This window comes from Schistocerca nitens, chromosome 5 (genome assembly GCF_023898315.1).
Source record: "Schistocerca nitens isolate TAMUIC-IGC-003100 chromosome 5, iqSchNite1.1, whole genome shotgun sequence".
Classification (NCBI taxonomy): Eukaryota; Metazoa; Arthropoda; class Insecta; order Orthoptera; family Acrididae; genus Schistocerca; species Schistocerca nitens.
This window is the reverse complement of record NC_064618.1, coordinates 254989428-255014287: the sequence shown is the minus strand read 5'-3', so window position 1 is coordinate 255014287 and position 24860 is coordinate 254989428. Positions and strand designations below refer to the sequence as shown.

At 42.6% G+C, this 24860-nt stretch overlaps 1 protein-coding gene across 2 annotated transcripts in view; it reads left to right on the top strand.

Moving 5' to 3' along the window:
- Positions 1-24860, top strand: part of LOC126259915 (retinol-binding protein pinta-like) — a 175906-nt gene that overhangs the window by 109209 nt on the left and 41837 nt on the right. For both annotated transcript variants that reach the window (XM_049957006.1, XM_049957007.1), the window contains exon 5: positions 17512-17622. In XM_049957006.1, coding sequence (XP_049812963.1) covers positions 17512-17622 — 111 coding nt within the window. The remainder of the gene's footprint in view (positions 1-17511; positions 17623-24860) is intronic.

Here is a 24860-nt window from a genome sequence, read left to right as displayed (position 1 = left end):
GGAAAGAGAGGTTTAATCGTCTTACTTAAAACGAGACCAATCCCAAAAATTACTGTATGTCATCATCACAAGCGGTCTTGGTTCTACAGGTGCACACATGCATTCATGTTAGAAGCTACATTGACTTTATAAATCGAGGTATGTCAATACCTCTGAATGAATTGGTATTTCCAGACAAATACTGTGATACTGAATGTAGACAGTGATCGCTGGAATGTATGGCCTGAGACCAACACATCGCCAATGGTGCAACCTTGTAATAAAATTACCGCATTTTGTTAGCGATTCAGCCAAGGAGCATGGTCAGAAACAGGTATTAGCAACCCACTCTCGCCACCGCCGCCATGTATTTCTCCAGTATTTGTAACACATTCTGTCTCGATGCAATGTCAGAGTTTTGGTGATGTATCCACTGGGATACAGGCAATTGTTGACTGAGAAGGATCACAAACAGTCGTAGATGGTGTGATGATTGACCTCGTAAGAAGTGTCCACTAGCTTTCCTGATCTCTAGTCTTATACAGTATGCTAGAAATGATGTCTATACAGCCACTAGTAAATCATATTTCTGGCACTCTCATATATCGAAATAAGTCACCTATCTCAAACCTATCTGCTACAGTATAATTCCCGCCTCGTTTCAGGTGGCCCCTATGAATCCGGAAACTCCCCCGTCAGACTCGATGCTAACATTCCCGCAGTTTTGAGCACGTGATCGTTCGAGAGTAAGTCGGAACTGATTATGGGTCAGCGAAAACTATATCTACCACATCCTGCAATCTGTGCAGTAACATTCGAAGCTGAGTTACTGCGACAGAACTGTGTTTTGACCATTCGACGGAAACGAAAACTGCTCTTGCAACATTGGGTAGTATAGAAGACAGTACAGGAACTGGGGGATGGGTGTGGATTTTGCTACTGCTTTGTGGTGCTTCTCCAAACTACATATAATTATTACAGATCTACGTCGATTCACATCTATATCCCCAATGAGCTATCTGCGTTATTCTGTACCATTCATCAGAGAAAAATTACGAACTATAAAAGCTCAACTAACATCATCTGATAAATAACTACATAAGCTTTTTACCGCAACTCCCTCCTTCTATAAGTCGAAAACCAATACTGTATGTGTGCAGGCATCGAGCACATTTGACGATCTCATTAAATATACAGGTATTGATCAACTACACAGACCAGTTTGAAGTTCCATGGCCTGTACTCTAGGAGGATGATTGTATCCCACGGACTGTATTGTAAGTTGCAAGAGACGCCCCCTCTGGCCCTGTCTCATTGTTTGGAAACTATTTTTTTTTCTGTTCTGACACAGTTTCTGCACAGCCAAACATTTTGTTTTCCTGTCATGACTTCGAGGTCTTTGTCATGTTTTAAACTGACATTAATACGTTCAGATCCACTGCTTCTAGCAGACGACAAGGACATCATCCCATAGTACCGTTATCCAAGACGTCCCACTGTGACACGATTGATGTCAATCGACGTTGCTGCCGTGACATCAGCTGATGATGTGACTGAAGTGATTCATTGAGACGTTTTGATCCGTGGCCTCTCTCAGACAACAAAGACATCACCCCAAGGGACAGTTATTCAAGACGACGCACTGTGATGCGATTGAGGTCATTCAAGATGGCTGCCATGACATCCGCTGATGACATGAGCACCGTTACTCAAGGTGGCTGGAAAGTGGCAAACCCCCCTGCCAAGGCCCCCTGGTAGGAAATTTGATTTTTTGAGGGAAGATAGCTCAATTGGGCTATCTCCAGACACCGCACTGTGTATATCATATTGTTATGGCTGTTACCATAACACACTGCACACACAGGATGATTTTAAATAAAAGTCATTTACAACATAAGGAGATTGGAAGAGTCTTATGGCGTTGGCGTTGGTATACAAGGAATTTTAGAACCCAAAACGAGAGGTTATGTCGTGATCGCATGGATAGAACTGACATAAAGTCTTTAGGATTGAGACAAATGACGGCGGTATCGGTACAAATTGACCGAATATACACGGAAATGTAGGGAAATTGAGGAAGTACTTGCGTATCTTCTGGTTCACAAAGAACAATTTGTACATGGAAAAAAGTATGCTGCAGCAAGAGGAATGAGAGAAAACGTCGACATGGAAACGAAGGAAATCTAGGAAGCAGTCAATTTGTCTCCGTCGAATCAGCATTATGCTGTATGTCTGTTGAGGTACCAGTGATACACGCAACTTGATTACTGTATCTGATGCTTTTCAGTAAGACAGAGAGCCATCCACCTATAAACTTACATGAATTTGCATTAAGGGATAACAGAGAGTGGATGGGGTGATCGATTGAGATGGAGCTGTAACGAGGTACGTTTTAATGATAGACTGTTGATGCATTCAAGAGAGGCAGAAGTTGCTGCAGGTCAATTTTTTCATTGTTCTGTCGGGGTGCATTAGTTGCGTGATATACCCTGTGTTCTGCTAGTATACAGCCACGTGTTCTTTATGTGGTTTAAAGCAATGTCTACTTGCGATCGTTAATGGTAAACTTGTTGGTCGTCAGAGGACTTGCATCTCATGTGTGGGAAACTTGACACATTCTTCTAAACGAACTATGATTTATGCGATGTCCTCCATCACCTTGTCGCATTTTCGGTGTAAAATCAAGACTTCAGCTTCATAACTAAGTTAGTGATAGGTGCTTGTGAGGCACTGCAATCTCCGTGTATGCATTTATCTGACAGATATGCGCTTATCTCTTTCCTTGTAAGAGTTATTCCCGCTACTAACGATCATTTTATATAGGGCAGAGGCAGGCATAATATAATTTCTGAAGTGTGATCGACTGTGAACAGTGGATGCTGTACATGTCTGGAAAGCAATATTGTGCTCGTGTCACACAGAGCCAATGTTTTAAGTCAGTAGTTTTTTCGTTTTACGGTTCGGTATCATAGTTTATTGCAGAGAAACCGGGAAGAAGGATGTATGTCCTGCGGTTGAAATATATTTCTTACATTGGAATATTAACAGCGCTACATTCCATACGACTGATAGGTCGGAAACGCAAACGGTCTAACATTATAGCCCGTTTTAAGTGCAGAACGTTGTAGCCTTAATAGTGCGTTTGATTTCGTTCTCTCTTACCGATATCTTCCGGCTACTGAGCCTTGACTCTGGAATAATTAAACTTGATAGCTTGGTTGATTTACGAGGGCAGTTCAATAAGTAATGCAACACATTTTTTTTCTGAAACAGGGGTTGTTTTATTCAGCATTGAAATACACCAGGTTATTCCCCAATCTTTTAGCTACACAACACTATTTTTCAACGTAATCTCCATTCAATGCTACGGCCTTACGCCACCTTGAAATGAGGGCCTGTATGCCTGCACGGTACCATTCCACTGGTCGATGTCGGAGCCAACGTCGTACTGCATCAATAACTTCTTCATCATCCGCGTAGTGCCTCCCACGGATTGCGTCCTTCATTGGGCCAAACATATGGAAATCCGACGGTGCGAGATCGGGGCTGTAGGGTGCATGAGGAAGAACAGTCCACTGAAGTTTTGTGAGCTCCTCTCGGGTGCGAAGACTTGTGTGAGGTCTTGCGTTGTCATGAAGAAGGAGAAGTTCGTTCAGATTTTTGTGCCTACGAACACGCTGAAGTCGTTTCTTCAATTTCTGAAGAGTAGCACAATACACTTCAGAGTTGATCGTTTGACCATGGGGAAGGACATCGAACAGAATAACCCCTTCAGCATCCCAGAAGACTGTAACCATGACTTTACCAGCTGAGGGTATGGCTTTAAACTTTTTCTTGGTAGGGGAGTGGGTGTGGCGCCACTCCATTGATTGCCGTTTTGTTTCAGGTTCGAAGTGATGAACCCATGTTTTATCGCCTGTAACAATCTTTGACAAGAAATTGTCACCCTCAGCCACATGACGAGCAAGCAATTCCGCACACATGGTTTTCCTTTGCTCTTTATGGTGTTCGGTTAGACAACGAGGGACCCAGCGGGAACAAACCTTTGAATATCCCAACTGGTGAACAATTGTGACAGCACTACCAACAGAGATGGCAAGTTGAGCACTGAGTTGTTTGATGGTGATCCGTCGATCATCTCGAACGAGTGTGTTCGCACGCTCCGCCATTGCAGGAGTCACAGCTGTGCACGGCCGGCCCGCACGCGGGAGATCAGACAGTCTTGCTTGACCTTGCGGCGATGATGACACACGCTTTGCCCAACGACTCACCGTGCTTTTATCCACTGCCAGATCACCGTAGACATTCTGAAAGCGCCTATGAATATCTGAGATGCCCTCGTTTTCCGCCAAAAGAAACTTGATCACTGCCCGTTGTTTGCAACGCACATCCGTTACAGACGCCATTTTAACAGCTCCGTACAGCGCTGCCACCTGTCGGAATTCAATGAAACTATACGAGACGAAGCGGGAATGTTTGAAAATATTCCACAAGAAATTTCCGTTTTTTTCAACCAAAATTGGCCGAGAAAAAAAAAGTGTTGCATTACTTATTGAACTGCCCTCGTACATAAAAATATGCCGAACTCCATCCGCCTGGAGCTCTAACGCACATAAAAATCATCCATTTCTTGTTCTTTTTACCTTTCAGCTATTACATCACGACACTTTCAAATCTGTTCCTATACATCGGTAAGGAGTGCTAACCTCCTTGACATGGGCGCAACTCGAGAAATCTTATGCACTTCGATGGGTGCGGACTCAGTAAGCTCAATCCATTCGAGTGACGTGGAATGTAGATGTGTACTTCTGGTCGGTTGAATGTTAAATAGTAACGGTGCTGCAGCGCAGGTTGGTCAATGGCTGTGTGAGGGGGTCCCTCAGTCTCTAATTTTACGCTAAGACTACGAGAATGCTCTGTGAATCCAATAAGCATAGAGATAGATCGTAAATTAAGCACTGTGGTCGAGGTGTTAGAAATACGTGAAGTACTGACTGAAATAATTTGATGATATATGTGTTCGAGCATTTACAATGAATGGACATACTGCATAGTCATCTATCCACATTAGCAATAATATCCGAAATGTGTAGAAGGGGTGGTTTAGCAGTGATATTGAAATTGGAAAACACACTTTGAAATCATTGTTCGGTGCAGAAATAAGTGTAAAATTGCAAAATTCGTTCACAGAATCAACTGTGAAGCTTATTTTTTCAGTACCTCGCGGTATCTTTCCCATCCCGTCCGTCCAATGGCACGTTGTTGGTTATGAGATAGTGATTGACTGACAGTTCTTGTTTCAGTTGGAGCAGGAGTTTAGTTAAGGCGTGACACCTTCTGGTGATGGCTACCACCGAAACAGTGATTGCGTAAATTACTGCAATATGAAGAATCACTCAAAATGGAATGCAGAGCCATCAGCTACTCGGCCAATGTGACAGATTAACTTAAATGTACTTTGGAAACCCATGCCAACGCCATACAGCTTTCAGAATTTCCTTATGTCGTAAATTACTTTTATTTAAAATAATCCGCTGCGTTCGGTGTGTTATGATAACAATAGTAACAATATGATTTACAGAGTGCGAGCTCTAGATGTAGCCCAATTGAGCCATCTTCCCTCAAAAATTGAAACTTCTCACCCAGGGGGCTTGGCAAGGGGGTGTGACACTTTGCAGCCACCTTGGGTAGCGGTACTCGTGTCATCAGCTGTCGTCATGCCAGCCATTTGAATGACATCAGTCGTGTCACAATCTGACGTCTTAGATAATTGTACTTTGGGGTGCTGTCCCTCTTGTCTGTGAGACGCCATGGATCAGAACGTCTTAATGAATGACGTCAATCGGATCATCAGCTGATGTTACAGCAGCTATCTTGAATGAACTCAATCATGTCAAAGTGGGACGTCTTGCATAACAGTACAATGGGGTGTTGTCCTTGTTGTCTGCGAGAGGCAGTGGATTCGAACGTCTTAATGTCAATTTAAAACCTGACACGGACCTCGAAGTCATGTCAGAAAAACAAAATGTTTGGCAGTGTACAAAGCGTGTTAGAGCAGAAAAAAATAATGTTTCAGACAACGAGACAGGGCAACAGGGGGCATCTCTTGCAACTTACAATATAGCCTGCAGGATGCAATCATTTTCCTAGAGTACAGGCAATGGAACATGAAACTCGTCTGTGCAGTTGATAAATACCTATATATTTAATAGGATCATCAAATGTGCACGATGCCTGCACACATACAGTATTGGTTTTCGATATATGGAAGGTGGGAGTAGTGTTAAAAATCTTATGTAGTTATTTATTGGATGAAGTTAGTTAAGCTTTTATAGTTCGCAATTTTTTTCTGATGAATGGTACAGAAAGACAAAGATAGCTTGTTGGGGATATAGATGTAAATTGACGTAGACCTGTAGTACTTCTATGTAGTTTGGAGAAGCACCACAATGCAGTAGCAAAATCCACATCCATCCCCCAGTTCCTGTACTGTCTTTTTTACTACCTCATGTTGCAGGATCAGTCTGCAAAACGCAGTTCTGTCACAGTAACTCAGCTTCGCCTGTTTCTACACAGATTGCAGGTGGTGGTAGATATAGTTTTCTCTGACCCCTAATCAGTTCCGACTTACCCTCGAACGATCACCTGTACAGAGCTGCAGGGATGTTAGCGTCGAGTCTGACGGGGCAGTTGTAGGATGCATAGGGACTACCTGAAACGAGGCGGGAATTTTACTGTAGCAGATAGGTTCGAGAAAGGTGACTCATCTCGATATATGAGAGTGCCAGAAATATGGTTCACTAGTGGCTGTAATCATTAATGGACTTCTCCATAGGATGCAATGCAGGTAAGGTATGTGGTTGAATGGATTCCAAATCATAGACATCATTTCTAGCATATAGCATAATAACACTTGGGATCACGAAAGCTAGTGGACACTTCTTACGTGCTCAATCATCACACCATCTACTACTGTTTGTGATCATTCTCAATTAACCATTGCCTGCAGCCCAGTGGATATATCACCAAACCTCTGACATTGCAAAGAGACAGAATGTGTTACAAATACTGGAGAAGTACATAGAGGCGGTGGCTTCAGAGAGATGCTAATACCTGTTTCATACCATGCTCCTTAGCTGAATCACTTTCAAAATGCGGTAATTTTATTACAAGGTTGCACAGTTGGCGATGTGTTGGTCTGATGCAGTACACTCCAGCGATCTCTATCTACATTCAGTGCCACAGTATTTGTCTGGAAAACCATTTCATTCAGAGGTATTGACACTCCTCGATTTATAAAGTCCTTATTTCTACATCTACGACATGTGATATCCACGAAGTTACTGTAAAAGTAGGTGAACTAACAGTAAACAACATCTACAAACCCCCAGGCCACTCGTGGACTCCACAAGTTCTACAACCCCTGTCTCACCCCCCAATATATGTGGGTGACTTCAACAGCCAGCACGAACTGTGGAAATACCGCACATCTGACCAGAATGGTGAAGACTTGGTGAAATGGGCTGAAGATTGCAATACACAGCTAACCTTTGACGCCAAAGACCAAAGTACATTTAAGTCAGCTGCATGGGGAATTGAAACTCACCCTGATCTATGCTTTGTTACGGCTGACACTAATAACAAACTTATACCAGCCTCCCGCAGAATACTTGGGGACTTTCCTCACTGCCAACATCGTCCGGTGCTCATAGAAATAGGCCTTAACATCCCCCTAATTTCCTCGTATCCTCGGCCCAGATGGAACATTGGGAAAGCGGACTGGGCTACTTTCTCAGAAAAAGTTGATAAACGCCTTGGATGGATACCTCCAACTTATAAAAATTACAAAAGATTTGTGGGAGCAGTCATCAGCTCAGCTAAGAACAGCATTCCCCGGGGATTTAGAGAAGAATACGTGCCGGGGTGGAACTAAGAGAGTGAGCGCCTCTATAAACAGTTCCTAGAGCATGGGGATAGGGAGACTGCAGATGACTTGTTGCACAGTCTGGACGCTGCCAGGCGCACTAAATGGATAGAGACTGTTGAGGAAATGGACTTCACAAAATCAAGCAGAAAGGCGTGCTCCCTACTTCGGAAGCTTGGTGGCAGTAGCAGGAACCAACGACCAACCAGCTCTATTTCTCCAAACACAGTTGTGGCGCACGTCAGTAAAACCTTTTAGAGCTCCAGGGGATCGAGCTCATACCATAAAAGTTAAAAAGGAACTTAAAAAGTTGAAATCTTTAGTAGGAAACAATTCACTACCTGGCAGCCCTTCTCAACCGAAGTGATAACACTGGCTCTGAGAGACATCAAGCCACGGAAAGCTCCTGGTTTTGATGGAATTCATCCAGAGTTTCTGATTCACTGCGGTAAATTTGCAAAATTATGGCTTGCACAGTTCTTCTCCAGCATGATGAAAACTGGAAGAATACCAAATACCCTTAAGAAAGCAAAAATCATAGCGATACTGAAACCAGGTAAACCGAATGACCAACCAAACAGCTACCGCCCAATTGCCCTTCTTAGCATGATCTACAGACTACTGGAGAGACTTATATGTAACAGAATAAGTCCAGATATCCTAAAGTGTATCCCTGTGGAACAAGCAGGCTTCCGGCCAAACAGGAGCTGCACAGATCAAGTCCTCTCACTAACTTCCTACATCAAGGAAGGCTTCCAAAGACAAGAAAAAACATCCGTGGTATTTATAGACCTGACAGCGGCTTATGATACTGTATGGAGGCAAGGCCTGATTTACAAACTACTCCGCAGCGTGCCATGTTTGAAAATGGCTAACCTTACCAACGAGATGCTCTGCAACAGACCATTCCAGGTGATACTTGGAAATTATAGGAGCAAAACACTGAAGCTCAATAATGGCTTGCCCCAAGGATCAGTCCTGGCACCGCTACTTTTCAGCATGTATATAGCCGATATGCCTAATACTAAATCTGAAAAGTTTGGATATGCAGATGACTGGGCCATAGCTACACAACATCGAGATATGGGGCATACTGAGACTGTCCTGACAAGCGACTTGTCCTTGCTGGGAACGTACCTTCGTGAATGGGAACTACAACCTAGTCCAACTAAAACTGAGGCTATGTGTTTCCACCTGAATAATAAATTGGCTAACAGACGCCTTAAGATACATTTTGATGATAATATTCTGCATTATAATAAAAATCCAAAATACCTGGGAGTGATATTAGATAGAACCCTTAGCTACAAACAACACCTCATCAACACTGCTGCAAAAATCCGTACTAGGAACAATATCATTCAGAAACTATGTGGTACCAGCTGGGGCTCCTCCGCCTCTACGTTGCGATGCTCTGCTTTGGGACTTGTCTACTCTGCGGCAGAGTACTGTTCCCCTGTTGGATAAAGAGCGCTCACACCAAGATGGTGGACACAGTACTGAACCAAACTATGAGGATTATTTCAGGTACAATAAAATCAACCCCCAACCACTGGCTACCTGTACTGAGCCACATACCGCCATCTCACTTACGAAGAGAACATGCGCTTTTCAGAGAATTTAAAAAAAATACAAGACAACCCGCAACTTCCGATTCATGCTTTGAGCAATGGCATTGACAGAGATAGATTGCGCTCTTGACATCCACCTCTTATAAGGGCCAAAGATCTGGAGAAAAATGGTTTCTGTCTTGAAGAACGCTGGAAAGTGGAATGGGAAGAATCAGCACCACCACAGGTAAACACCTTACTGAAACCATCGAACAGACCTCCAGGCTTTGGCTTACCACGTAAAACCTGGACCATCCTCAACAGGATCAGGACGGGCCACGATCGATGTGCGGACTCTCTACACAAACGGGGAAGAGCACCATCCCCAAAGCGCGACTGCGGCGCTGAGAAGCAGACGATCCGGCACATCATTGCAGAGTGCCCTCTGAGAGCCTACTCAGGTCAAACAACGGACTTCCTGGATGCGACTCGAAGTGCAGTTCAATATATTAAAAACCTAAATGTTAATTTGTAAATATATATATGTTGTTCATGACATAACTGTATTTAATTCTTTATGTCTTGTTTTTTAGTGCCAAAGTTATAAAGTTATTGTAGCAGCTTATTTCTCTATAAACGTGATTTGTACATGCCATGCGCTAAGTAAATAAATAAAGCCATTTTTAACAAACTGTAATTTTTGGGATTGTTTTTTTTATGTAAGATGATTAAACCCTTCTTTCCAAGACACGGTGGTACCACTCGCAAGAAAAACTTGTGACAGATGTCCACCCATCATTGATTTTCGGTCAGTATTATTTCGTATTGCCAGCGATCAGTTATTGACAATGTATTATACTTAGTAGTATGCTGTGTGCGATAGTTTCACCTTGAGCATCAGACTTATAAAGTCAGCATTTGTGTCCTGACATGTGCAAAATGGAATGACTATGTATATTTGCAGCAAAGGTATGGATTTGAGGTCAAGTACTGTGATAGCAAAGGGAAGAGTATGTCAAGTCATAATAATGGTATTGATATTTCTATTTACAGAGCCACAGCTGTCAACAGGATGTATTGCTGATACTTTCGTCACTGTCAAATGTCATTCAGTGGAGACCGCGATTGTAACATTTAGCTGTAAGTACAGGGATGAAATACATATTTTACCGATTTCTTACGATAATGATTCTACTTGTGCGACCTTGGCCTGTAGCGCCTGTGAACTGTGCGGGGATGATTCACATTTCCCGTTAACGGTAGGATCGGCAGAATGGAGAGGCCTGTTGGAGTGTAGGAGAGTAGATGAATTAACCATGTTGGCCTCTAGACAAACGAATAGCGGACTATTACTTAGTATGTGTGGGATAGCTTTCGTGATCGCATGGAATTTGAGAAGATTGAATATGAAGGTACATTTGCACTGAGCCGTTATTCCCTCCCATGTAAATTGTTCAGTTGACTGCTTCTGGACATTTCGCGCCTTTATTTAGTTGAGAGAAGATCGATTGTGGTGTGGGCATCTAGCACGTGGACGACAAATTTGCTGGTTTTCTAGACATGAGAAACACGTTATTTGTCTTTGCAGATTGGAGGGATGATTCGCAATCTGTTAATCAGCGGCATCAGTATTTTCGAGAGAAAATATCAGTTTAATCTATTTTTCATTTGTCGAGAATTTTTCACGTAATAGTCTTTGCAGGTGGCTACAACATGTACAGCTGACGCTCCCTTATACAGTGAGAGGGTCAAACAAAACTAGCGCTTTTAGCCCAGCTGTGAAAGATATCACACTTAGAGCAGATATAAACGCATGAGTAATCGAGTACGAGACGTTATATATATTTTACATCTTAAATAAGTATTTGAGTTTCACATAAAATATTCCTCTGAAGAGTACGGAAGGAGATATACTACTAGCTGAACCACCCACGACGCTGGCAGTGATTAAAGTGGATCTCCTTTCTTCACTTCAACACAGTGGCAAGAGAGAATCTAAACTTAAAATTGAGCACAGGCCGGAAGTCCTGAAAATCAAGATCACAAGAAAAGAACAGTTTCAACTTTTATTTAAAATAAGATGCCCGAATTTTCTTTAAAAATACTACACTAAACAGATGAGCAATTTTACACATGGGAAGCCGGCCGAAGTGGCCGTGCGGTTAAAGGCGCTGCAGTCTGGAACCGCAAGACCGCTACGGTCGCAGGTTCGAACCCTGCCTCGGGCATGGATGTTTGTGATGTCCTTAGGTTAGTTAGGTTTAACTAGTTCTAAGTTCTAGGGGACTAATGACCTCAGCAGTTGAGTCCCATAGTGCTCAGAGCCATTTGAACCATTTTACACATGGGACGGAGATGAGCACATGCCAGTGACACCTCCGGAATTAAATGCAAAATGCAGGAGAGCGGCACCCTATAATATCAGTATGAATTAGCTGTGGAAGCACATTATAAATGTGTTTCTCACTTTTTTATATCAAACTTAACAAATCACATTGCGTTTCCGTACTGTTCTTCTAGGGCGTCAGATTTATACATTTTGTTTAGGTTTAAGGTTTCAAGGCTTGATTATCGCTACTTATTGCTTTTTTTATCACCAATACATATCTATCAAGTTAGCATAAACTATTGTGACGTGAGGTATCACGCCGTTTATTTGCTTACATATGTTTTAAGTTTTTGACAGTTACCTGTCATTTTAACTTTGTTGCCGAGTACCTTTTCTGGTGCCTCGGTCAAGATTATGGAGGAAAGCGATTAGGACTTCCCTTTTACCCCAAACCTAATGTATTCCCACCATCACCTCCATCGACACATCTTATTTGCAGTCTCATCTAGTAGAAATTCTTTGGTGTCAGTTCATGCATTATGAACTGGTAGTATGCTCGTGATACGTTGCAGTAGAATGGAACATAATGTGCTCACTTAACTTTTGAAAAAAACCTCTTTTAGCCTCTATGGCTCAGTGAGTAAAGTAAAGCGATTTAAAAGTATAGGAAAATAATGAGTGCACGATTTAGAGGAAGCAGAGCTCATGTCTATCCTCTGGCATTCTTTCCCAAGCAAATTGAGATAACACGTGAAAAAGAGGAAAGTTTTTTCTGTCATGCAAATCCAACTCCCGAAATGTGTTTGTCAGGCTTCAGGAAAACCCAGATATTAAAAACACCTACCCAGTGCGTAAAATTGGTTTTTTTATACTTTCTACTGATTTTTCTTATTTTATTAAATATTTCTGATTTAATAGTTCACTTTAAATTTCTGTGATTAATTTATTCAAAACACTAACGCATTCTTACTAATGTTTTGTTAGGGCCTCTTCTCTTCCGCCCTGCTAGCACTGCGTCCATTCAGAAAATCCTATCCACCTAAAAAATCTGGAAACCACAAGCAGGAAAATGTTGGATAGCACAAGTTTATAGACACTTGTTGACATAGGGCAAAATTATTAGTCTGATGGAGATTGTTGCTGTCCCATTTCAAAGTCCAAATGAAAGTGAAACATGATCGATGAACCATTTCGGTGGAGTTTACTGCATATTTTGGTCAGCGTTGAGTCAGGCTCCTGTGTCTGTTGCTGCCATAATTTTGACAAATTAAATACTGTCAAAATTTGTTGTTGTGTGGTGGAAATGAGCGTTTTGTGTCATTGGCCAGGAGGCCCCTTGCGGGGCAGGTCCGGCCGCCTCGGTGCAGGTCTTATTACATTCGACGCCACATTTGGCGACCTGCGGATAGGGGTGAAATTATGATGGAGACAACACAATCCCGTGTCCCTGAGCGGAGAAAATCTCCGACCCAGCCGGGAATCGAACCCTGCTCCGTAGGACGACAATCCGTGTCGCTGACTCAGCTATGGGAGCGGACTATTGTGAAATTATACAATAGTAATAATCCCGTAATTCTGGTTGACAGAGCTTGACGCCACGGTATAGGATGTGTCTACATGATTCATCGGATTACATTACGTTTTTTACGGGAATGAAATTAGAAACATAGAGTGAATTTAAGCTTGCGCCCTATTTATGTTGTCGATTCACGTGGCGGCTGGTAGAGGCCTCCGTGTTCGCTAGCACTTCTAGTGACAAGTATGCACCCAGTGGAGGTGGCGATAGCACAGCAACAGCCAGTGTTTACGACATCCATTCCAACAGGTGCGATTGTCCTACGATTGGGCAGCGTAATTTTCTTAACACAGAGCTGCCTCAACGATTGATGTTCCTTACGGTGAGCAGAGACCACGCGTTGTACCAATGTGCCCCCCCCCCTCCCCCCCCCCCCCCCCGATGCCCCCAAAGTCCCCTCATGTGACAGTATGGGATTATTGTTGTGGGATTTTGTGAAAGACCCCACGAGTATCTCTCCTTTCAACAATGACGTGTGACCCAGCATAGTAACAGCAGTAACTGCAGTATTAAATCCAAACGCATTTCAAGAAGTATGGGACAACTTTGAATGTCATCTGAATGTTTGTCATGTGCCTAGTAGAGGACACATTAAAAAACTGTGGAAGATAAACAAAAATGTTGATACAAAACGTAATTGTATGACGGGGAGTCAAATGAAGAAGCTAAGTAGTATTTTCTCATTTTTTTGTTGAACAAAAGTAAAAGTGTATTACTTTTAGACATAGCCTCCCTGTCGTTCAACACACTTCCTGAGGTGCGTAAGAAGTGCATCAAGTCCTCTGGGGAAAAAATTCTTTCTCTCTAAGTGTCTTTGCTTGGAATCTTTACATGACAAATGCCAACCACCTAGCTGTTTGAAGAAAATTGAGTATACCGACTGATCAAAAAGTCAGTATAAATTTGAAAACTGAATAAATCACGGAATAATGTAGATAGAGAGGCACAAATTGACACACATGCTTGGAATGAGATGGGGTTTTATTAGAACCAAAAAAATACAAAAGTTCAAAAAATGTCCGACAGATGGCGCTTCATCTGATCAGAATACCAATAATTAGGATAACAAAGTAAGACAAAGCAAAGATGATGTTCTTTACAGGAAATGCTCAATGTATCCACCATCGTTCCTCAACAATAGCTGTAGTCGAGGAATAATGTTGTGAACAGCACTGTAAAGCATTTCCGGAGTTATGGTGAGGCACTGGCGTCGGATGATGTCTTTCAGCATCGCTAGAGATGTCGGTCGATCACGATACACTTGCGACTTGAGATAACCCCAAAGCCAATAGTTGCACGGACTAAGGTCTGGGGACCTGGGAGGCGAAGCATGACGAATGTGGTGGCTGAGCACACGATCATCACCAAACAACGTGCATCTGTCGTACATTTTGTGAACTTTTTTTGTTCTAAAAAAACCCCTTGTCATTCCAAGCATGTGTGTGAATTTTCACCTCTCTATCTACATTATTACGTGGTTAATTAAGTTTTCAAATTCATACTGACTTATTATTCCCTGTTGGTTTATTCGCAGCCGGCCGAAGTGGCCGTGCGGTTAAAGGCGCTGCAGTCTGGAACCGCAAGACCGCTACGGTCGCAGGTTCGAATCCTGCCTCGGGCATGGATGTTTGTGATGTCCTTAGGTTAGTTAGGTTTAACTAGTTCTAAGTTCTAGGGGACTAATGACCTCAGCAGTTGAGTCCCATAGTGCTCAGAGCCGTTTATTCGCCTTATTAACTCTAGTGTACCTAGCAATTTCGAAACGGAAAAAATAAAAGTAAAAAATTGCCGAATGCAACTGGGAATCAAACAGAGGTTCTCTGCTCCACAGCCAGACACCTTGGTCATTACACCTGCGGCACTTTCTTTGACCAGATTTCATCTTATGGTTATATAAGCTATGTGTTGCGACCGTTTTCTGGAAACAGCTACGAAACTTACGCAAATTCATAATGAAAAACCCATTCGTTCGAAATATTTGACGCTGGGGAATACGATAAACAGCAGTACTAGTGATTGTTAGAAGATGACTAACGTAACCTAACTCTTCATTTACTCTTCACTCTGATTTGTATGCCTTGTAGAAGGGAGAGCACGTTGGAAACATTCTGGATGGTGCAGAGCAGTAAAAATCAGCCGCTAGCCTTGAAGCCATTTTTCAGAAGGACCAGACCACAGGTGCATATGCCAATAGCTCACTGGCCATCGGTCAGCCTTCTGCAGAGCCGTCCTGGGATGGCTAGCTTTATAGACAGTGTCTCCTCCAGCACAAACCTCTGGTTGAAAACGTTTTAAAACCAGGAAATGGACTAAGAAGGAACACTTCTTAGCAGAAGGCACTACTGTCCTCAAATGTAGAATGCTGAATTTTTCTTTGGAAAGCACAGGATACCAGAGACAAACACATCGGAAAAGAAATACCGACACACAGTTTTGGGCCTTTGAAAATGTAAGACGCTAATGGACGCATTTACTATGGAAAGAAGCTAATGTACTGTATATGCGATGTAGGAATCATACGGGTTGGCTGACTGAAATAAACTATAGGTTAGACACAAAGATTCTGCTGTGCTGACAAAGACCACTCACTGGTCGCAGAGAGTGACAGAGTGTGTGTGAGAGAGAGTGAAGCGACTTTCTTCTCTGTTAGATGTTAGAACGAGCATTATTGGTTAACCAACTAGAGGAAGGGGAGTAGCACCTTCTAAGGAGCATTTCCATCAGTCAGTGCTCAGAAGATATGGAGCAGAGTCAATCTGAAATTAATAAGAGATAAAAAACGCAGCGATGGAGGTTTCCTTGTAAAAACTATCATCGGAAATCATTTCACCATCAACTTCATCTTAGACTTCTTCTGGAAATTGTTCGTGTTCATCTGGCTCGTCCGGAAAGTCGATTGCTACAGTATCCCTCCAATGGCCTGACGACATGACAGCTGATTTACTGCGAGGCTTAGAGAAACTTCGGGAAAATCTGCACTTCGGCATTGGCGAGGTCGTTGGTGGCCAAAATGACTGAACGTGCAACCATTTTGGCCTCCACCTACAGCACTATGTTAAGATCGATCTGCAACTACGAGACGATGTGTAGTGAAACTAAAAGTCATTTTATAACTCTTTAATCACTGCAGACAGCATTTTGAAGACTTGCAATTCAAATCAATGAAGAGTATACTTTCAACTCCATCCGCAGGTGTGACGTATTCTCTTCTTGAGTACTATCTGTTCTCAGTTAAGGTGACAAAAGCCTCTGCGCATTTGTGATTACAATTAATTTAGTTGTGAGATTATTAGCATCTCTCCCTTCCAGCGCCTATGTCAGATGTGCTGTACCCTTTATTATGTTACTGTTGCCACTGTTTTTCATCTGTTTTGTCAAAAATTTTATTAGAATAAATAAAAGTAATTGTGACCTATGCATCATTTAGTAGTCATAAGTTTCTCATCCGTTAATCTGGAGTTCACTTCAACATCTTTGTTACGCATGTCAGGCTTAAAAGTTCATTTAAAAAACCAGCAACCAAATTTTTCTTCTTGATTTCTAGGAAAACATATGTTTTCCTAGAAATTTATTGTCAATTACATACCGTCAATTCTGAGTTGACTCCGCATCACGAACCTTAGGAGTAGTGTTTACAAAAAAAGGGGGGGGGAGTGGTGATTTGAACCAAAACATCTTAGTCTTTCCGTTTAGGTTGTGCACAAGCGGCCCAACAATCATAAGATGAATTGGTTGGCTGTGGATGAGGCCTTCCCACTGTCAGAGTGCACCATCTGCTGCGACTGGGTTTGCATTTGCGCCATCTACACCTAGGCTGCTTGGAATGCATTTTTTTTCTGCATTGAAAGTTATAGGAATAGGTGTGTTCTCTGCGAGCAGGTCTCCAGACCTCAGTAATGTTGTTTGAAAAAGATTAATCCCATTTGAACTACATCTTATACGTAGCTGACTGCGAAAATTTGCGATGGATATTAACTTATGCACGGGACTACAGAGCTTTTATATCCACATGCAACCCTGAGATATTCTTCTTCTAAGGTTGTAATCATCTCTTACAATTTATATTTTATTTCATCTCATATTCTGCATTATTTAGTGACTTGTCTAGAATGTAAATAAAGTCCACTTGAACCAAATACTGTTTATTTTTCAGACAGCCTACTGCCGAAGAATAAAGGGCGTTCATTTCGTGAACTCTCCTAAGACAATTGACGCCGTTGTGAAACTAGTGAAGTCGGCCACATCAAAAAAATTACACACCAGAGTAAGTGTGACGCATTGTTGTAATTAATGCAGATCAAAAGATAACAGTTAATTTAAAACAATCATTTGCATACTTCTCATATCTAAATTTTGTGAAGCACGATTTGGATGTGAGTGATGTTTGGTTGGAGGTTGTGCACGTGTGGGCTTATAATTAATCTATACTTCACTAAATAATAAATTACAACTCTAGAGCACATACGAATACCAAAATGTTTATGCTCAACCACTGGATAAACACTTAAGTAATCTAATAACACAAACATTCGAAACTGTATTTCGCCCCAACAGTAATACAATAAACTATCTCAAAATTAGGCAATAATAATATACAGCAGAACTTGCTCTAAAATAGCTTGTGTGAATCATGTAGGTAAAAATATAATATTGTTTCAGCCTGCAAAGGCTTTACAAAAGTCAGCAAATAAAAATGAAAATGGGTTCTGCCCGTAACTTAATAAAAGGCCATTGAAACAAAAATGACAACTTGATTTGAGTCTTGAAGAACAAAGGGGAACCAAGGTAACACAGGACAAAGAGAATGACTCACTACAATAAACTGCACCTCACTATTGCCTACCTTGTGCATATCCTAGACAAACCCCGACAAGAAAAGACAACCACTTGGGAGCTACATTACTATACCATGACGTAATAGGGTGTGGTAGGACTGAGTTGAGCTGTGAGTGATCATAATTACCAAAACTTCCACTTATTAACATATCAGAAATGTAATTTTACAATTAATGTCGAAGCTTGAAGGAGAGCTGTGTTGCAAAATAGAAACAGCATCACAGTCAGCCTTGAATTCAAAAACAGGCAACAGACCACATGGGTAACCATGGACACCCATGTAAATAAAATTACAGAGAACTGATCACCAAAATAACCATAACAGAAAGCTATTCCAAGAACATAGCTGACTAGACCAGAACCACTGAAGCTTACTATAACGATTAGAACTCTAAATGAAAGCTTGCTCCAAATAAGGGTACACACAGTCTCGCAGATAATACAATTACAGTCAACTGGCAGTATTGTCGGGCTTCAAAAATATAGTTTGAAGTCACATTAAATTGAGCAAATGTTTTAATTTTTAAGAACACTACTCATAATTCCTTGAATCCTGGATTCAAAGCTAATTAATGGGAACCACATTGATAAGAAAAAGCAAAGTTTTTACAAAATTGTTGTAAAAGAAACCAGCGAAATAATACAAGATCACTAAAAGAAAATATGCCAAGGGTTTGTTTGAGTTATAAGTGCCCACATGAGACGGAAAAAGGTACAGTAACATTCTCGGTTCGCTGTGTACTGCGTTAAAACTGCACTGAACAACTAACATGCTGTACTCGGAAACAGGAGTAATTCTGCTGTGTATTAGGACTGACAATGCGTGTAGTAATTATTGAACGCTCTATCACTGAATAGACCGTACACAGACAGAGGCAAATCTGTCCTTTCCTACGAGCGCTGTGACGGTCATATTGGGGAGATAATTAACAACAGAAAGCAGTTTTTAATGATTTTATGGCTGCAGTGTACGATAGACTCATTCAGCTCAAGACGCTTCCAAAAGCTTTGCCTTTCAGGAAGCCACAGGACGGGCAGCTATACAGGGTGGTCCATTGATCGTGACCGGACCAAATGTCTCATGAAATAAGTGTCGAACGAAAAAACTACAAAGAATGAAACTTGTCTAGCTTGAAGGGGGAAACCAGATGGCAGTACGGTTGGCCCGCTAGATGGCGCTGCCATGGGTCAAACGGATATCAACTGCGTTTTTCTAAATAGGAACCCCCATTTTATATTACATATTCGTGTAGTACGTAAAGAGACAAGAATGCTTTAGTTGGACCACTTTTTTCGCTTTGTGATAGATGGCGCTGTAATAGTCACAAACATATGGTTCACAATTTTAGACCAACAGTTGGTAACAGGTGGGTTTTTTAAATTAAAATACAGAACGTAGGTACGTTTGAACATTTTATTTCGGTTGTTCCAATATAATGCATTTACCTTTGTGGACTTATCATTTCTGAGAACGCATGCTGTTACAGCGTGATTACCTGTAAATACCACATTAATGCAATAAATGCTCAAAATGATGTCCGTCAACCTAAATGCATCTTGCAATTCGTGTAACGAGATTCCTCTCAACAGCGAGTAGTTCGCCTTCCTTAATGTTCGCACATGCATTGACAATGCGCTGATGCATGTTGTCAGGCGTTGTCGGTGGATAGCGATAGCAAATATCCTTCAGCTTTCCCTACAGAAAGAAATCCGGGGACGTTAGATCCGGTGAACGTGCGGGCCATGGTATGGTGCTTCGACAACCAATCCACCTGTCATGAAATATGCTAGTCAATACTGCTTCAATCGCACGCGAGCTATGTGCCGGACATCCATCATGTTGGAAGTACATCGCAATTCTGTCATGCAGTGAAACATCTTGTAGTAACATCGGTAGAACATTACGTAGGAAATCAACATACATTGCACCATTTAGATTGCCATCGATAAAATGGGGGCAAATTATCCTTCCTCCCATAATGCCGCACCATACATTAACCCGCCAAATCCGCTGATGTTCCACTTGTCGCAAACATGCCGGTTTACGTTACCGCTGTTGGTGAATGACGCTTAGTCGCTAAATAGAACGCGTGCAAAAAATCTGTCATCGTCCCGTAATTTCTCTTTTGCCCAGTGGCAGAACTGTACACGACGTTCAAAGTCGTCGGCATGCAATTCCTGGTGCATAGAAATATGGCACGGGTGCAATCGATAATGATGTAGCATTCTCAACACCGACGTTTTTGAGGTTCCCGATTCTCGCGCAATTTGTCTGCTACTGATGTTCGGATTAGCCGCGACAGCAGCTAAAACACCTACTTTAGCATCATCATTTGTTGCAGGTCGTGGTAGACGTTTCATATGTGGCTGAACACTTCCTGTTTACTTAATTAACGTAACTATCCGGCGAACGGCCCGGACACTTGGATGATGTCGTCGAGGATACCGAGCATCATACGTAGCACACGCCTGTTGGGCATTTTGATCACAATAGCCATACATCAACACGATATCGACCTTTTCCGCAATTGGTTCAAATGGTTCAAATGGCTCTGAGCACTATGGGACTTAACATCTATGGTCATCAGTCCCCTAGAACTTAGAACTACTTAAACCTAACTAACCTCATGACAGCACACAACACCCAGTCATCACGAGGCAGCCGCAATAGGTAAACGGCCCATTTTAAGACGGGTAATGTATCACGAAGCAAATACCGTCCGCACTGGCAGAATGTTACGTGATACTACGTACTTATACGTTTGTCTATTATAGCGCTACCTGTCACAAAACGAAAAAAGTGGTCCAACTAAAACACTCATATTTCTTTATGTACTACACGAATATGTAGTAAAAATGGGGGTTCCTATTTAAAAAACGCAGTTGACATCCGTTTGACCTATGGCCGCATCATCTAGCCGGCCAACCATAGCGCCATATGGTTTCCACCTTCAAGATAGACGAGTTTCGTTCTTTGTAGTTTTTTTTTTTTTTTTGTTCGATGCTTATTTCGTGAAATATTTTTCCCGGTCACCATCAATGGACCACCCTGTATACCAAACAGAGCCTGGCGTGCCCTAACTCCACTGCTGGGCCTGGACATTCTTTTTATCGGCCACTGGGTGTACAAAGGCTACCCGGATGTATCGTGAAATCCATCCTGCTGGCTTGGTCAACAGGTTATGCTGGTTCGCTCTGATGTGAGGTCTTCTGCGACGCTCTACGTTCTGCCAGACAGCCACCATCCGTGGCTCCAGAGGTGGCTTGGTGTAATGCCGCTCGCACTGTGAATGGCATCCCGTTGCAGCGGTGGCGCCGGCGTAACTCTAATCGTTAGGCCTTTCAGTTGTCGTGGACACTGACGTACAAAGACGGCACATATACCATCCACAAGAAAAATACAAACCTACCGATAATAAGCGACTATCATACACTGGCCACGCTGTTCTTCCAAATTCACAGTCTAAACGGTACACGTAACTTTTCAGGCTTTCTCCTGCGGATCTGTTGCAAATACTCTTCTCGGGTTTGCCGTCGAATAATATTGTGCAAATTCCACAGTATTTAGGCGGTACAACTGATCGACATCTTCAGGAGCTGGTAGTTGATGTTGTCATTGCTACAAGGCGCGACTGATCGTAGGCGCTCCACGGTTCGAAATTTATCAGGTCAGCAGTAGGCAATACGAATGCACAGGAAGACGCTCGTCGTAGCAGGAAAGTGGTGTTCTTAGTGCCCCCTGCCGGAAGCTGTAGAAAGGCCTTTCGGCTTGCGCTGTGACCAACGATTTTGCTGCCAGACGCTCCTGTGGTGAAAAGGTGAATTGATTCTCAGCAGTGCGCTGCGTCGAGTCATAAACCGACAGTGCGTCTTTCTTCTGTTTTGATTTAATGGCAGCCAGCGTTGGATTCTTGCCGGTACTTAATTGGAAACCTGTTTGCTTGTTGATAACAGTGTCCGCCGTAGGATATACATAACCTCCTTAAAAACACATACCCAGGAAGATGACGCTGAAGATAGAACTTCGGTCTTTTCGTAATGCACGCCATGTCCCGTGTCCAGGCAAAGTTTCGCTACCGATGATTTATCAGGCCGGCTCTGGCTTGTATGACACAGGTGTTTAAATTATTTCGTGGCTTTTCGTGTCTTCCCAATGTAAGATTTGGCTCAAATGGCTCTGAGCACTATGGGACTCAACTGCTGTCATTAGTCCCCTAGAACTTAGAACTAGTTAAACCTAACTAACCTAAGGACATCACACACATCCATGCCCGAGGCAGGATTCGAACCTGCGACCGTAGCGGTCTCGCGGTTCCAGACTGCAGCGCCAGAACCGCGCGGCCACTTCGGCCGGCTAATGTAAGATTTCCCACACTGGCATAGGAGCGAATATGCGCCAATTGCTCAATTTTGCTGGTGGCTGGAGGAATTTGTTGTGGTCGGTCAAAGACGAAATTGGCCTTAGGAAACGTGGCGTGTATAAGATCTCATGCCAATATGGGAAATCTTACACTGAGCAGACATTCAGAACGTAACAGCAACGTTATATTGAACACCATCCTCGCACCGCCAGGGCCAGACTGATGTCACGGGACATCGCGTGTGTCACGAGATGAGCGAAGTTTTACCCTTAGCATCATCTAACTCACTTCCTGCGATTGTGTTTTTAAGGATGTCATACAAAACGACTATACATATTGGTGTGTAGAATGTATGAATCTGGCGGCATAACATCTGACTTTCGGAAAAAATTTCTTCCACACAATTCCGAAGATTGCAAGAGCTCACAAGGCTGGTTCAAATGGCTCTGAGCACTATGGGACTCAACTGCTGAGGTCATTAGTCCCCTAGAACTTAGAACTAGTTAAACCTAACTAACCTAAGGACATCACACACATCCATGCCCGAGGCAGGATTCGAACCTGCGACCGTAGCGGTCTCGCGGCTCCAGACTGCAGCGCCAGAACCGCGCGGCCACTTCGTCCGGCGAGCTCACAAGCGCAATCAGGTTAACAGCTCATGCATCCAAGTTGCTGGCAAGAATAATATAGAGAAGAATGGAAAAGAAAATTGAGGATTGAAAGATGACAATCAGTTTCGCTTTAGAAAAGGAAAGTCACGAGAGAGACAATTGTGACGTTGCGACTGATAATGAAAGCAAGATTAAAGAAAAATCAACACGCGTTCATAGGATTGTCGATCTGGAAACACATGAAAATGGCGTACGATGTTCGAAATTCTGAGAAAAATAATGGTAAGCTATAGGAAGAGACGGGTAATATACAATATGTACAAAAGCCAAGGGGGAATAATAAGAGTGGACGAAGTGCGCGGATAAAGAAAAGTGTAACACAGGGATGCAGTCATTCGCCCCAACTGTTATATCTGTGCACCGAAGAAGCAATGACGGAAATAACAGAAAGGTTCAGGAGTGGAATTAAAATTCAAGGTGAAACGATACCAGTGTTACGATTCGCTGCCCACGTTGCTATCCTGAGCGAAAGTTCAAATGTTCAGATGTATGTGAATTCCTAAGGCGCCATTGCGGAGGTCATCGGCCCCTAGACATACTCATTACTTAAACTAAGTAACACTATGGACAACACACTCATCCGTGCCCGCAGGAGGACTCGAACCTCCGGCGGGAGGGGCAACGCGATTCGTGACACTGCGCGGCCACTCCGCGCGGCCGAGTCAAAGTGAAGAAGACTTACATGATCTGGTGAATAGAATGAACTATCTAATTATTACACAATATGGATTGTGAGTAAATCGATGAAAGACGAACGTAATGAGAAATAGCAGAAATGAGAACAGCGAGAAGCTTAACATCAGGGTTGATGGTTAAGAAGTAGATAAAGTTAAGGAATTCTGCTAAATAGGCAGTAAAATAATCAATAACGGACGAAGCAAGGAGGACATCAAAAGCAGATTGGCAGTGGCAAAGATGACATTCCTTGCCAAGAGAAGTCTACTAGTATCAAACATTGGTCATAATTTCAGGAAGAAATTTCTGAGAATGTACGTCTGGAGTACAGCATTGTATGGTAGTGAAATATGGAGTGTGGAAAGACTGTAACAAAAGAGCAACGAAGTATTTGAGATGATGTGTTACAGATGAATGTTGAAAATTAGGTGGACTGATAAGGTAAGCAATGAGGAGATTCCACGCATAATCGGAGAGGAACGCAATACGTGGAAAACACTGATAAGGAGAAGGGACAAACTGATAGGACACCTATTAAGACATCAGGGAATGACTTCCATGGTACCTGAGGGAGCTGCAAAGAGCAATAACTGTAGATGAAGACAGAGATTGGAGTACATCCAGTAAATAACTGGGGAAGTAGGTTGCAATTGGTACTCTGAGATGAAAAGGTTTGCATACGAAGAGGAATTCGTGGTGAGCCGAATTAAACCAGTCAGAAGATTGAAAAATAAAAAAAAGTCCTACGGCTGACGCTGTTGTCAACAGGGATAAAGGTTCTCAATTCATTGCCGCCTGGAATCCGGCACTGGCTGATATTAAATCAAAAACAGAAGAGAGACGAACTGTCGATTCATGACTCGACGCAGCGCACTGCTGAGATTTAATTCAGCTTTTAACCACAGGAGTGTCTGGCAGCACAGTCACTACCCACAGCGCTAGCGCTCAAGGTCTTTTCA